This window comes from Trichechus manatus, unplaced genomic scaffold, assembly GCF_000243295.1.
Source record: "Trichechus manatus latirostris isolate Lorelei unplaced genomic scaffold, TriManLat1.0 scaffold00100, whole genome shotgun sequence".
Lineage (NCBI taxonomy): Eukaryota > Metazoa > Chordata > Mammalia > Sirenia > Trichechidae > Trichechus > Trichechus manatus.
Genome location: NW_004444036.1, coordinates 2,889,736 through 2,905,691, shown reverse-complemented (window position 1 = coordinate 2,905,691; position 15,956 = coordinate 2,889,736). Strand labels below are relative to the sequence as shown.

The 15,956-nt window shown below is 38.8% G+C and overlaps 1 protein-coding gene across 1 annotated transcript in view; it reads left to right on the top strand.

Moving 5' to 3' along the window:
• ADGRG2 (adhesion G protein-coupled receptor G2) overlaps nt 1-15,956 on the top strand; it is a 69,126-nt gene that overhangs the window by 18,613 nt on the left and 34,557 nt on the right. Inside the window, exons 2-6 of the mRNA XM_023737255.1 lie at nt 3,409-3,441; nt 6,646-6,684; nt 9,003-9,041; nt 11,256-11,297; nt 13,679-13,732. Coding sequence (XP_023593023.1) covers nt 3,409-3,441; nt 6,646-6,684; nt 9,003-9,041; nt 11,256-11,297; nt 13,679-13,732 — 207 coding nt within the window. The remainder of the gene's footprint in view (nt 1-3,408; nt 3,442-6,645; nt 6,685-9,002; nt 9,042-11,255; nt 11,298-13,678; nt 13,733-15,956) is intronic.

The following is a 15,956-nucleotide window of genomic DNA, read 5'->3' as shown; positions in this document are numbered from 1 at the left end:
CATCAGTTTCTTGAGTTTCCAGTTCCTCTGGCTCCATTTGACTTCCATTCTAAGCTTATGTATGCCAAACTCATGCTCATCATAATTGGAATATATGGACTTTGTTTTGAAAAAAAATCACCAGGGAATCATACTGAATAAATTTTATAGACAGATCACAGTCATTTTATTTATTGACTTAAATTGAGACTTCAATAAATGGATAATGCTTTAAAATTTGCACTTTGTGGTTTCCAAAGGAAAATCTGAAAATTTAAATGGTTTCCCTTTCTTTGTTTATGAATCTTTTTAACAATGGAAATGTTTTGTCTCCTAAGAGTAGCATGGAGCTCAAATATATGACTCATTGGAAATGACGACCACCTCTTTAGTTGTAAAAAATGGGAAGTTAGGAGAGAGCCCAAGAGAAACATAGGCTGAGACTCAGGAAAATGTAAGGCCTCTGAGGACATCTCTCTGTTGGACCAGGACGGTGATGCATGGAGCATCATAATGGGAGACAGAAAAAATGAATAAAATATTAGTCACTGAGCAATTGAGTCCCTAAAAAAAAAATTCCTACATTAAAAAAAAGCAGATGATAACAATTAAAAAAAACTCTCTAGCGTTTACCAGATTCACTCCCTTCTTCAAAGCAGAGCGCTGCCTTTCCTGTTGGGAGTGCTGGGAGCCCTGTAGGTTCTGTGATGGAAGAGGTCAGCTCTGCCTATGGACTGGTCTGGTCTAGTCCTTGATCTACATTTTAATCAGGTTCTAACTCTTGATCGTGAGTCCGTACATATCAAACTTGACTACCCAGGGATAGTGGACCAGTTTTGTGGGTTTCCCAGGAAGCTTCCTTCTCTGCTCTGGCCCTCCTATTACCCTTGAGTTGTCTGTTTCATTTAATATCAGACAAAGGTGTGAAACTCAAATCAGTCCCTTGCCATGTCGGTACCCAGCTCTGGTCAAAAGATTTAGCAGTGGAAAAGGTTGGACTGATTGGTGGCTATGGTGTGGCAGTGAGCAAAATTGTAAAGGAAGCAGTATTAGCCTCTGTTGCCCTCCAGCATCACTCTGTTCATCCCTTTTCCCTGGTATTCAACTCTTCCCCAGTGCCTTCATTCTTCTCCCTGCCTGTGCTATGCTCTGGCCCCACTCCTCCTCATCTGCCCCACTCAGACAGGGTCATTCTCAGAGTAGATTATATTGAATGTTGATTCTAGTGCTTTTCCACATGGCCCAGTATGGTAGGTCTTTGCTAGATGATCAGAGGAATTTACCTAATTAGAATTAGTTCATACTAAAGTGTGAATGACTGATTGCCCCTTAGTGCTTTCAAGAATATTTATAGAATTAAACTCCTATTAACAGATTATTTCATTGGTGGAATGTTAAAGTAACATGAGGGAATATATTGAAGGACAGAGACCTAGGAGCTCCGGGGGGCTACCAAGTACATTTCCCTGTGCAATTTTGGTTTCCAAACATACTTATTCTTTCCTTTTAATTGTATGTCAAAATATCACTGTGTAAATGACTATTCTTTTGTAATTAAGAAAATTAAAAATTTATAGGGTAATACCCAATGTGGGTGAGGGTTTGGGGAAGTAACACTTATGTACTGCAAAGGGTAGTATAAATTGGTTAAAGTTTTCTGTTGAGCAATTTGGCAATCAAAATTCATGGAGTTCCTGAAGGAAATAAACAAGTATGTATGCAAACATTTAGCCAAAAGGATTTATTGCAGCATCGTTTGTAATCGTGAAAACTGTATACACCAACGTGCCCATCCAAAGGAGATTTGTTGTATAAATTAATGGTGCATCCAATAAATGAAATGCTATGCAGCCATCACAAATGGTGTTGTAGAAAATTGTTTAATGATTTTGAACAATATCCAGGATATACCGTCATGAGGAAAATCAGGTTATAAATAGTCGGTGATGATGATTTTTGCATACATATATTTATCTGTCATTTCTGAACTTTCTTCAGTAAGAATGTGTTATTTTTCATAGCAAAAAAAAAATTTTTTAAAGAATCTCAGCATTTTCCCAAAATAAATAACTCAGCAGTTCTGTAGTTATACACCCAGAGGGATTTGATCTAATTTAACTCATAAGATGCATAAGGAAGACTGAAGAAGGATTTATGCCTTTGAATTATGGTGTTGGCAGAGAATATTGAATATATCACGGGTTGCCAGAAGAATGAATAAGTCTGTCTTGGAAGAAGTACAGCCAGCATGCTCCGTAGAAGTAAGGATGCAAGACTTTGTCTCATGTACTTTGGACATATTATCAGGAGGGACCAGTCCCTGGAGAAGGACATCATGCTTCATAAGGCAGAAAGTCAGTGAAAAAGTGGAAGACCCTCAATGAGATGAATTGACATGGTGACTGCAACAGTGGGCTCAGACATAGCAACAATTGTGAGGATGGCGCAGGACTGGGAAGTATTTTGTTGTACATAGAGTCACTGTCAGTTGGAAACGACTCGACAGCACCTAACAACAACTCATAGAAGGAAGTATTGGCTTAATAGGTGGAGAGTCTGTGGTAAAAAGGAGCATAGTTAATGGAAGCTTAATTTATGCAGATGTACACATTTCCTTTTTTTTTTTTTACAAGTTTTAATGAACGTGTTAGCCAACAACCGAGGTTCTTAGTCATCATTTTTTAGTTCAAGATGCACTATACTATTATATAATGAAATACAGAGCACCGGCAACAGTTAAAGATAGGAAAGATGGCTTCACCCAAACCAAAAACCGAACCCATTGCTGTCAAGTTGATTCCGACTCATAGCAACACTATAGGACAGAGTAGAACTGCCTTAATAGCGTTTCCAAGGCTGAAGTCTTTATAGATCAGACTGCCACATCTTTCTCCTGCAGAGCAGCTGGTTGGATTAGCAGCCTTTCAGTTTGCAGCCAAGCGCTTTAACCGCTGCACCACCAGGGCTCCTTATGGTTTCACAAGATATGTCTTTTTAGAGAATTGAAAAGAAGTACTTCTTAACTCACCTGTTGAAAATAATAGTAAATTAACATACTGCCCTCTTCTGGTAGCTCTCTGCAGCTCAGTTTATATTCAGTCCCAATAGAGACGTTGTTAGCTGCCCTGGAGTCGGCCCCCAACTAATGGTGACTCCATGCACAGGGGAACGAAGCGCTGCCCATTCCTGTACCATCTCCATGATCGGTTGTATGGAGTCACCATTATTTGGTGACCATTAGTCATGAGTGGTAGCTGTGCATAAGGTACGCTGGCCGGGAATCGAACCCTGGTCTCCTGCATGGAAGGCAAGAATTCTACCACTAAACTGCCAGGGCCTCAGAATAAAGATGTAGAGTATACAATTTTATACTTAAACTAATTTATTAGTCACTTTTAACTAAACGAATCACTTTTTTCCCAACAGAAGATGCTGATAATTCCAGTTTGGTATCACCATCTGGTAAGACTTATTTCATGACTTTGGGGAATTTTAGAAAAATATTATTCTAAAAATTCTCAGTACAGTATGGCATGTGGTCAGATAGAGTAAAACGGTTTTCCTCCAGGAAGTTTAATTGAACTACCCAATGTGAAATTTTGTCATTGAACATACACCTGGATAACCAATAGCAATCATACACAAGATGACCAGCATAATGATCCTGCACATTGTGGACAAGGAGCCTTGGTGGCACAACAGTTAAGCACTCAGCTGCTAGCTGAAAAGCTTGGCGTTTCAAACCCACCCAGTGGCTCTAAGGGAGAAAGAGCTCCCATAAAGATTACAGCCCAGAAAACCCTGTGGGGCAGTTCTGCTCTGTCACATGGGGTTACTATGGGTTGGAATCAACTTGACGGTACCTAACAACAACGACGATACATTGTGGACAAAGCAGTGGAGTAAATTGTGGATTTTAAAAGTTATTTTTAGTGTTCTGGTTCACAAGTGTCCTGAAGAGTATTAAGAACATAAACATGCCAAGCGTCCCTATATTTGAAGGACAATATGTTCTCTTAGACATACTCTCTTAGTACCCTACTGAAAGAATATTTTTCAAAAGGCTTCTGAGGGCTTAGCACTCAGGAGAATCCGAGATTGTGGAAAGGCAAATAAAGAGCCATCTATAACTAGGACCAGTAATGCAGGAACCAGGCACAGAAGCCGCATTTGAGGCTGGTAACTGAAACGCAGCAGGATGCTAGGGAGGAAGTGGTCCAGCCCTGTCCCTCAGCTGATGAGGCAGTGAAGCCTGGAGTGGCTGAATAACTTGCCTAAGGTCACACAGCTTCTTGCCCCACATCACACAGTGGCGGCACATAGCTTCTCTGACTCCTAGTTCTGTATTCTTTCTGGTTTACCATATATTCCAGAACAGTCTCTCATGCTAAGGAGTGAATCAACTCACCTTCTGCCCATAGTTATGTAAAAACGAGCTTCTTCTGCTATTCGTTTATCTATTTAAATCAAATTAATAACAACAGACGTTACTTCTTGTGTACCTGGAGGTTTTCAGACGCCTTCTCATTCTCCTCTCAATCTTGCAACGTAGAATCATTATATTTATGTTATAGATGAAGAAACTGAGGCTCAGAGAGGATAAAACTTGCCCATGTTCACACATTCTTTGGAGCTAGACTGCTTGTGTTTAAATATGGCCATGCTCCCCCATCCCCATTGCTAGCTGTGTGACTTTGAACAAGTTCCTTAATCTTTCTGTGCCTCAGTTTCCTCATCTGTAAATCGCAGGAGAATAACAGTACCTGCTTCATTCAATTGTTGTGAAGACCAAATGAGATAAACACGTGTCTGGCGCAGAGTAAACCCTCAATAAATAGTAACTAGTACTCTTAACAGTTAGGTAATGGGCAAAGACTCAAACCCAGGACTGCAAAGCTCCAAAGCCCCAGCTCTTTTTACCGTGCCAATTTACCCCCCCCCCGACACACACACACACACACACACACAGTTGTTAAGCTTCTAGAATAAAATAAACTACTGTATTTGTCTTAAGGAGCCCTCGTGGTGCAGTAGTTAAGTGGTTGGCTGCTAACTGAAAGGTTGGTGGTTCAAGCCCACCAGCTGCTCCATGGGAGAAAGCTGTGGCAGTCTGCTTCCGTAAAGATTACAGCTGTGGAAACCCTATGGGGCAGTTCTACTCTGTCCTGTAGGGTTGCTGTGAGTCAGAATCAACTTGACAGCAGTGGGTGGTATTTGTCTTCCACTAGAATAGCTGTCAGCTGACTTAATCGTGGTGTTTTATTTGCAAAATCCTGTTTGCATGGAATGGGGAATGGAGCTTGGGATCACACAGTGCACTGGGTCACAGCCTAGATGCTCGGTGCCCTGGGGTTGAGCTGCACAAACTGGACGGTAAGGACCAATGTGCTCACAGCCTCTTTGGATGGCATCACCACCCATCAACATTTGGAAGAATTGCTGTTGTTGTTGGGTGCTGTTGAGTTGATTCCAACTCATAGCGACCCCGTGTGACAGAGTAGAACTGCCCATGTGGTTTTCTAGGCTGTAATCTCTATGGGAACATATCACCAGGTCTTTCTCCCTCGGAGCCGCTGGGAGAACGCACTTAACCGTTGTGCCTCCAGGGTTCCTTTTTGGAAGAAATAACAATCATTAATTAAAAAACAGCTTTGTCCAATGATTTTGTCCTGCCCAAAGAGGAAAGGATTCTGCATCCACACTTCGAATCGTATTGCTCAGGAATGGTCTTATTTCTAAAGAAATGTCCTGGTGATTAAAATAAATAGATAAATAAATGTAGTAAATGACAAAATGTGGAAGCAATACTTTGGGACAGACAGGGTGTGTGTATTTCGGCCAACGCATGAGCTGTCTGAAACAGACAGGCTAGCCAAGCGCCTTGACACACCCAAATCTTGTCCTCACCGGCTAAAAATCAAGCTCCCTGCTGCAAAACTTGTTTCAGTGGTAAAATGTTTATATTTGCTTTTTCTGTGTTTAGGTACAGGTCAAGCCCATTGGTTCTTTTTAATATTTAAACATGCCAAATGTGTGTAGTAGATTGACCTCTTAGCGTAAGTGGAGTCATTCCACAGAAAATTTATAACTTGATTGATTGTCTTAATAGCAGCCACATTTTAAAATAATGTACCAGGAAGTTGTGTTAGGTAGTATTGAATGGTAGAGTTTTTTTGTTTTTTTTTTAAATCCTATTGTTCACTTTGGGAAGAGTTGCCAGGCGTCATTATAGCAGAATGGAGCCAGTATGCCAATATATTTCATGATTGTAGTCCAACAAATTATTAAAAGCATGAAGTATTTTCTAGAACGTTCTGCCTGAAAAGTTTTGACAGTAGTATTTCTCATATTTGGGCGTGGGTCCTAAACTTAATTCTTTAGTATTTTGTAGATACTAGTAGGCTTTGTGGTCCCGGGTCTCAGTTTCTTCATCTGTAAAATGAGATGGTTGTATTTGTTCGGTCCCTTGGGTTTTTTTCTACAATTTGATTAAATGTATACTCACTGAGTGATTACAGGACTTGCCGATTTAACCAAATGTTGGTCTGACAGCATATTTTTTGCTTTTCTCCCCATAATTAGACGTTCTAACGCCTTAAAATTCAGTAAATAATTATTTCAAAGCATTCATTTTAAATTTTGTCTTTTTTTCTTTTTCTCCTGCAGCTGAATCATCTCGTGTTGGTTTTATCCGCTTCTCCAATGGTACTCCAGGCAAGATTTTGAACAATTTTAAGCCTAAATTTAGCTCAATTTGTTAAGTTTTGGATTTAATTATACCTTTGTATTGTTTTTCTCTTTGGTCCGAAAGAGGTCGAAACTACAAGCCTCAATGTAAGAATTATTTTCCTGAAGCAAGTGAAAATTGACATCCCTTCATGTGAATATAAATATAATGAACGGTGTCGAGAGTTTCCATTTCTAAGTTATTTCTGAATACATTGAGTAGTTTCAAATGCCGCCACCCCTCCCCGGCAAAACCTCCCCCAAACAAAAAACTGTCAACAGTGGAACTCGTTAACCATTGCCATCGAGTCAATTCCAACTCATAGCAACCCTATAGGATGGAGTAGAACTGCCTCATAGGATTTTCTAGGCTGTACTCTATGTGGGAGCAGATTGCCTGATCTTTTCTCCCTTGGAGAGGCTGGTGGGTTTGAACCGCTGACCTTCGGTTAGCAGCCAAGCACTTAACCACTGCGCCCCCAGGGCTCTTTGTCAACCATGGAAAGCTACCTAAAATTTCTGGTGAAATGATAACATTTGGATTATCATGGAAGGAGAACAGCCCTCCACCATTAACTGTTCTAGAAAAGAAAAGAAAATATTGACCACATTTGAAGTACTCCATTTCACTTGCTCTGCAACACAAGTGCCAACAAATTTTACATGACAGATTGTTTAAATGTGAAAGGTACATCCAGTGACTCCAAGATTCAGCCTGGGTTTGGAGGCACAGCGCGTTCATTCAAAGACAGCCCTTTTACCGGTGATTTTATCGATTTTTAAATACTAGTATGAAATGAAAAAAAATTGGCTTCTTCATCACTCTAGAGAAAAGGGCAAAGAACTGGGTTATATTCGAAGGAAATGACAGGCAGCACACTCTGTTCCCTGCCACTTTTCACAATAATTTGAAATAACTGTTGATTGAATTTTAAGGAGTTAGGCCCATGATCACAAAGCCTGCTGGTACCTGCTAGTACCATAGTTAAACTAAAGTCGCATGCTGTGGTTGGTGGTTAAGGAGCTAAGCAATCATAGATATCGGCTCACATGGATTGAAACTGGTTTAAATTCATATTTGGCTTAACAGGAAGGGCCAAATGGTATTTTTATGTGCCATTACTTTTTTTTTCATTTATTTTGTTGTTGTTGAGAATATACACAGCAAAGCAAACACCAACTCAACAGTTTTTACGGGTACAATTCAATGACACTGACTATATTCTTGGAGTTGTGCAACCATTCTCACCCTCCTTTTCTGAATTGTTCCTCCCCCATTAACATAAACTCACTGCCCCCTAAGATTCCTGTCTAATTTTGAGTTGCTGTTGTCACTTTGATCACATATAGATAGTTCTTAAAAAAGCACAATGCTCAAATGCCATTACTTTTTGCATTGAAAGGAATAGCTTGAAAATAGTTTTGGCAGCGGTTTCTGAACCCCGTTTTCAGTGTTTGTTGATTTGTTTCTTTAAGTGTGACAATGTAATAAATGTTTTTTTCCTAAAACTTTGTCTAGAAAAGTAAATTCTAGAATGATTTTCATGTAAGGAATACCAATAGAGTAGATTTAAGATTGGATTTTGAGTCAAACAAGGTCAAAATGAGATTTTCCTAAAGGTTAGTGGAATATAATATTCAAGAACTCCCAGTTTAAACTAGAATTACTTAAAGATTGCTTTATAAGAGTGTATCATTAGGTAAAAATGTCCTAAGCATCCATCAGAATATCATATCCCTTAGGGACTTTCATTATAATAGGGGGAAAAAAAGGAACAATATATTAAACAGCGTAAATGGGTTTATTTAAATCTAGTAATTGTAAGAGTGTTGCTATGTGTTAGAGTCCCTGCGTGGTGCAAATGGTTAATGTGTTCTTCTGCTAACCAAAAGGTTGGAAGTTCAAGTCCATCCAGAGGTGCCTTGGAAGAAAGGCCTGGTGATGTACTGCCAAAAAATCAGCCATTGAAAACTCTATGGAGCATAGTTCTACTGTGACACACATCAGGTTACCGTGAGTCAGAGTCGACTCAATGGCCACTGGCTTTTGGCTGTGTGTTAAGACACATAACTTGAGTTGAGGAAACACATTTTGAGTGAATGAACTCTGGCTCAGGACTTGTCCCTGGGGTTGAAGGATGCATAGTGATGAGGGGATGGACAGCAGATACATTCAGTAGTGTCAGTTCGCTTTTGCAAAACACTGTTAACCTCTCCCGAATTTCAGGCAAAGTGAAATGTTTAAGGAACCTAGGAAGACACAGTAGTTATGCTAATTTTTGTTGTTTTCATTTCAGATGCTACTTCAAGCGTATTATCCACTTTAAACAAAACAGGTAATAACACATTCCTTCTAAGTCTAATACTATGTTTCTGTGGCTTCTTGAGTTTTACACTGTGTAATCTACTAGGCTAGTAAAGAGTTGTCCTTTCTGTCCTTTCTCACTTCCCTGTGCCATCAGCTGTTGATTTATTACTCCTTCTACACATGGGGTCGCTGTGCATTGGAATCGAGCCGACGGCAGCGGGTTTGGTTTTTGGTTTTCGTTTTACATTGACATTGAACTGTAATTCTGATATCTCCACGTTCCCAGACTTCCGAACTGTTATGGCTACAGCACTCCATTGAAAATAACAGTTATTATTTATCTGATTATAGTGGTAATACATATTAGCCCATAAAAAAATGGAGAATATAGAAAAATACAAAGAAAAAATACAACTCTTCTTTAAGGGTACTACTGTTAATGATTTTGTATATTTCCATTCAGCATCATATATTTATATATATATAAATGCCCTGGTAGTGCAACGGTTAAGTGCTCTGCTGCTAACTGAAGGGTTGACAGTTCAAACCCACCCAGCAGCTCTGCAGGAGAAAGACCTGGTGATCCCGTAAAGATTACAGCCTAGGAAGCCCTATGGGACAGTTTTACTCTGTCACACATGGGGCCACTATGAGTTGAAAATTGACTTGATGGCACCCAACAGCAATGTATACATATACACTATGTATATATCTTTACAAAATTGTCATAGTTTACATAGATTTTTATATCTTGCCTTTTTGACTTAATATTATATTTTCCAGTGTCCCTTACTATTAATGATGAGAATATTCCATTGTGTACCATATGTTGAACATTAAAATTGTTTCTATTTTTTAGTAGAAATTGTTGCAGTGAACATCCTTGTGCCAACATCTTTACATTCATCCCCGATTTCTTTAGGATACACTCCAAGGATTGGACTTAATGGGTCAGCATTATGAATACTTTAAGACCCCTGATACCTGCTGCCCAGTTGCCTTCTAGAAAGGTTATACCGAGCAACATTGCTGTCAGCAGCAGATGAGATTCTCTCTTGTCACTCTACCTTTGCTGAGACTATATCATTTATCATTAAATCTTTTTCTCATTTCCTTAGATTTTATTTTTCACTTCTTGATTAGTGGTGAGGTTAAACATTTTCCCCACCAAAGCATTGTTATTTCTAGAACCAGAAGTTCATTTCACAGGTATGTTTTGTTTGCTCTGGAAAGGAAAGTATTAGTGCAAACAAATTATATATTTAAAGGATTCTTAATTATAATGCAAAATGCCATCAGCCTCTCTAAGAAATTGCCACCAATCACTGCCCAAGGGTCACACATTGAAACAGAAACTTATCAATCACACACACGCAAATGAGATTTCTGAAACTAGCATCATTCTTAAATGCATCTCTAAGCTCCGAGCTTTGTCTCGTCTTCAGAATTTGCCAATCCATTCTAGGAGAAAGTGCCTTTTCGCAAATCTGAGTCCTCAACACAGCCTCTTCTGATTGTCCATCCTTACAGCAAGGATTTCTAAACGTAGTCCTCCATTATCTGGGGAATGAACCCGGGGCTGTGTTCCCAAAGTGTGTTGGGAAGATATTCCTAAGGTTTGTTCATCAGAGTATAATAATATTTGCCTGTGAGTCATTGACTGTGAACAGTCCTGATTCTGTTATGGGCTTATTGTGTGACTGTAGCTAGATGGCCGTGACCTCTCTGAGAAAAATTTTATCCATCAGTGCTGTGGGGATAATATTGTCTTAGCTCCTAACGAAAATAACAGGACACTTTCTTGATTGTGGAGTATAGTAGCAATTTTACAGATCCTGTAATTTTTACTCTGAATCAGCTGAATCAGCTCTTTACAAGCTATCCCCTGCAGGTCCTGATAGTGACTTAATTCTACATATCCAAAGTGTAAGTCCACATTTGTTTAGCAGCAGTGCCTGGAAATTGAAGTAGAATTACAAAAACAGTGGGGTGTGTAATGGGTGTGATCTAACTAGGTAAACATGGGAATCTAACTCCCAGACCCATCCCTATGCTAACGCTGTATGATCCACTTATGCGATTCCTGTTCATTCTGCTGCTGAGATGACCGATACTTTCTTAAAGGTGTCAGCCGTGTGATTTTCTTAGCACTTCACTAAAATGATACTCGGCAGAAATGGCAAGTTGTTTTTTTAAAAACAAGCAACAATTCTGCTCTAATGTTTAAATTGCTTCTTTGCAGAAAAAACTAAAATCACTATATTAAAACCCTTCAATGCATCAGGTATGATTTATTATCAATATCAAGACTTTCTTTTTTATAACTCAAGTAAAATTAAACAAATGGCTGGTGTTTATGTTTTTCTTTCTCTTTTCCCTACCTTTTAAAAATAAAATCTGTTCTTAATGAATAGATGTTTATGCACTGGGTACCTGGAGTTGTACTAGGTGTTTGGGGCTATATAATGATGATCAGACACAGTTCCTATCCTCAAGAATTTTCTAGTCTATAAGAGGAGACAAGACAAACAAATATAACTAACATGACCATTATGCAGATAAAGACAACAATTACACGAGTGTTTCTTAAGAGGCATAGGGGATGCAAGGGCTGGTACTAATGAGTTTATTGATAAGATACAATTAGTGAAGAAAAGACTGTTGGAGGAGTGAACCTCCAACTCTTTTTAAATTAAAGAAGAGATATGCTTTTAAGTACCTAGTGCAAGGCTAGGCACTCAGTGTACACACTTAACAAAGGCTTTTGGTTGATTTAAAGAAGAGCTTGGCAAACTTTGGCTGGTGGGCCAAATCTGGCCCACCATCTTGTTTTCATAAATAAAGTTTTATTGAAACAGCCATGCCCATTTGTTTATATACTGTCTTTGGCTACTTTTCTCCTACAGTGAATAGTAGAGTTGAGTAGTTATGACAGAGACCGTATGGCCTGCAAAAAAGCCTAAAATACTTACTCTCTGAGCCTTTACAGACATTTTTTGACTCATGATTTAAAGGATGACCTGTGGCCATGTTCTTGAGGGAAATTACAGATAATGGCCCTAGCAATAGGAAAGAAAATCCTCGGGGTGAATGAGCAGCAAAAAGACACAGTTCACTGGAAATGAAGGTGCAGCTAGAATTTAGAGAAAGATGAGAGATGATAGAATGACAAGCTTAGCGAGCAGTAGACCAGTGGTTGTAAAGAATATTTAAAACATCACTACTTACTGTCTATATATTCTATAATATTTACATAGTGTATATTTTAATAGTAAGTTATAAGTATATTTTAAACGAAATACTTCTCTTTTGGTGTAGAACTGTACAGAAATCTACATGGCCACGTAACTTTTGACACCTAAATTCAGTTTGCTCAAAAGAATCAAAACCCTTAGCTAAAGACTGGTATCTACACACCAAAAGTCAACTAAATAATTCTGACAGAAACTATATCACACGCACTAACTTAAATTTTAGTTTGTGTCCAAACTTGTTTTCCCATGGAGAAGAACTAGGGACTCAATAATGTGCAATGGAAATAAAATAGCAACCAGACATTGCATACATAATTCCGACCAAATCAGATCTAACAAGGAGACTAAAATATTCCTGAATATAACAACCTTATTTCCTTGGCAGTTTGCTCTATACATTATCAGCATCTGCCCCTCACATTTATTATGGATTTCTTAGGCTCTGCCAAAAGGATGCAATTAACAAAGGAAGGACTCTTAGAGGAGTAAACCAAAATCAAAGAAGAGATGTACTACTTTCACCAAAGGAGAAAGTGCTTCTCATATGCTTACGTATGAAGTTTTTTGTTCTAACACGGCTCATTTCCTCTCCCATTCATCTCTGCCCCCTTTGTATCTTTGTGTGGTCTGTTGTTCTGGCCATCACTCCATTCTGCCCTTACTATAACTTTTTATTTACTGGCCCATATCGCCCTGAGACACCTCGGAAGACAGGCCTGGCGATCTGCTTCTGAAAGGTCACAGCCTTGAAAATCCTCTGGGGCAGTTCTATTCTGTACACAAGGGGTTGCCATGAGTTGGAATCGACTCGATGGCAAGGAACAATAACAACACCCACTAGATTGTAAGCTCCTTGAGGCCAAGGTCTGTATCTGGAAGCTCCCAAAGCCAGTAGAATATAGTAGGTGCTCATCAAACATTTTTAAAATTGTGTCATTCTTGCCCATGTGAAGTGATATCCTGACATTAATGTTTTTTGATACAAACATTTGCATAAGGGACTAGGAGCAGCATTAGTGTGTTCATGGACTCCTCTACCTGGGAAAAGAAGGAGGATCTATGGTTAAGGGCTATTCCACTTAAAGTCACTATCCTTGATTTGTATTCGTGATCTGTTTATATTGGACAGGAGAAGGCTTCATTAGGATTGGGATGAAGACATTTAGGAAGGAGTTGGGGATCAGAAGTCCTATTACCTAAAGAATCCTAAAGAATCGAGTTGCATGGTTGATCAACTAAGAAATGAAAACTCTCTCACTCCTTTAGGCTTTATGGAATTTATCCAGCCAACTTTTGCTTATAATATTTTTGGCCCATACTTGATGCCTAAATTTGTGAATTCTCTTTACATTGTGGTATATAGGTGCAAGTGTTGACATGCTTAACTGGCTGGGTTGTGTTTTCTTTGCAGGAGTCAAACCCCAGAAAAATATCTGCAATTTGTCATCTATCTGCAATGGCTCAGGTTAGTTCTGTGTACATGTTACTGGGTAAATTAGCTCCATAGAGAAAAATGATTTGTTTTTCTCATGTTGAGTATGTGGTGTGTGCCTCTCTGATCTGTGTCTTTTCATACCACCTGTCTACTAAGGTTCCCTAATAAAAACAAAAGCAAATTTTAGATCTAGCTAAAAGTATGTTCCTGTTTTCTAGTGAGGTGATGGATGAACTTTAATATGAGACATGAAGCTCTACACCAGATATTTTTCTCTATACCTTTAAATCCATAAGTAATGCCCTTAGTTTTAGTTTGAGGGAATTCATGCACAAAATTTATAATGACATTAAGAATCAATGAAAGCCATTTCTTGTACATAAATCCCTCAAGCTTTTTCATGGGACCTTGAGCATTATAGCTTAAAAGCAGGATGTTGTCTTTTGCTAAGAATAAAACAAATCACTTTGCTAGAATGTTGAGACCTCACGTACACTTAGTTTAATTGATGCTTATTAGTGTATTTTGCCATCTTTAAGATTCTCCACTATTTTTAAAAATTGAGATGGAAATCTCTTGAGAACATGCTAATTTTGAAATGGGAATATTTTGCCTTTTGCCATGGGCTAGAAAGAATGAAACAACCACTTTTCTCACGTTGGTTTGGCTCTCTGGGATCCCTTCCTGGTTAAAACCAACAAAAGCAGATATGAAAAACAGAAAAACATGGCGTGGCAGGTCAGAGCTGGACAGGAGATGATGGGAAGGAAGAAGAGGAAGGTAACCAGGTATTTTATAATATTAATGACTTTATATGACTTCAGTAATGTAAAAACAATCATTATAGGAATGTCTTCCTTTTGTTCTGTTCCTTTTGACAGTTTTAACAGTGTTTGATAACATTGTTTGAAAAACACAGGTAACTATTTCAAGTAAAATAAGTTAAGGTTGGATAGTTCAGAAGACAAGAAAATTTCCTACTGAAAGATGTTCCACAAACACTTTCTATTTGTGTGAATGTATGATTTGCTCACATGAGCTTTCTGCTGGTATTATATTCCAGGTAGGATATAGCAGAGAAATATTAGCAGATTTTGATTAAGGGGGGAAAAAAAGCCTTATTGGATACATTTCATTTTTCATATATTATATAACTTTTCTCTTCCTCCTCCATCCCTCTTCTCTTACCCTTTTATTTACTGAATTCCCCATAATTTCATTATTTTTGTGCCTCATCTATGTTTTGGGCTGGTGACTAATGTCTAGTTCAGTGTTATGTCTACACGATGTTTGATAACTGTTTGAAAATTGAACATTTAGTCAAAAGAAAAGAAAAAACCCAACTGGTCATCTTGAATAACAGATGCCAGAAAGCTGGTTGGAGTAATGTTTTCCCCAATTAAGTGACTGAATTGACCATTTGTTTTCATGTCTGGTGAGAACATACTCATCAGAGGACCGACTAACTCTTTTGGCACCAGAAATTCTGCCATGCCCTGCTAGAAACTAGAAACTTGCACTTCTTGCAGGTTGCAATCTGGGCTTATTAAGGGAACTGGAGGCTGGTGAAGAAACTGGGAGCTGACCAGGAAGAGTTAGGCTGAAGGTCAAAAGGTGGTGACTTCCTGGTTGCTCTGCCACTGATGTGCTTCCAGCATTTTTATAAGACTCAACATGCACTCAACAAGACTGATGGATGAACTTGGAGAGTGGAGGGGTAAAGGAGAGAAATTGTAGGTATTGACACACACGCTCATTTGCTCACTCACTAAATAAATTTTTTTTAAACTAACAATTCAAAAACAGTCGTAGCTGTACATCTACAGGGAACTGCCAGAAAGTCAAGCCAGATTCAGAAGAGGACGTGGAACAAGGGATATCATTGCTGATGTCAGGTGGATCTTGTCTGAAAGCAGAGAATACCAGAAGGATGTTTACCTGTGTTTTATTGACTACACAAAGGCATTCAACTGTGTGGATCATAACAAATTACAGATAACATTGCAAAGACTGTGAATTCCAGAACACTTAATTGTGCTCATGAGGAACGTGTGCGTAGACCAAGAGACAGTTGTTCGAACAGAACAAAGAGATACTCTGTGGTTTAAAATCAGGAAAGGTGTGTGTCAGGGTTGTATCCTTTCACCATACTTATTCAATCTGTATGTTGAGCAAATAATCTGAGAAGCTGGACTATATGAAGAAGATCGTGGCATCAGGATTGAAGGAAGACTCATTAACAATCTCCGATATA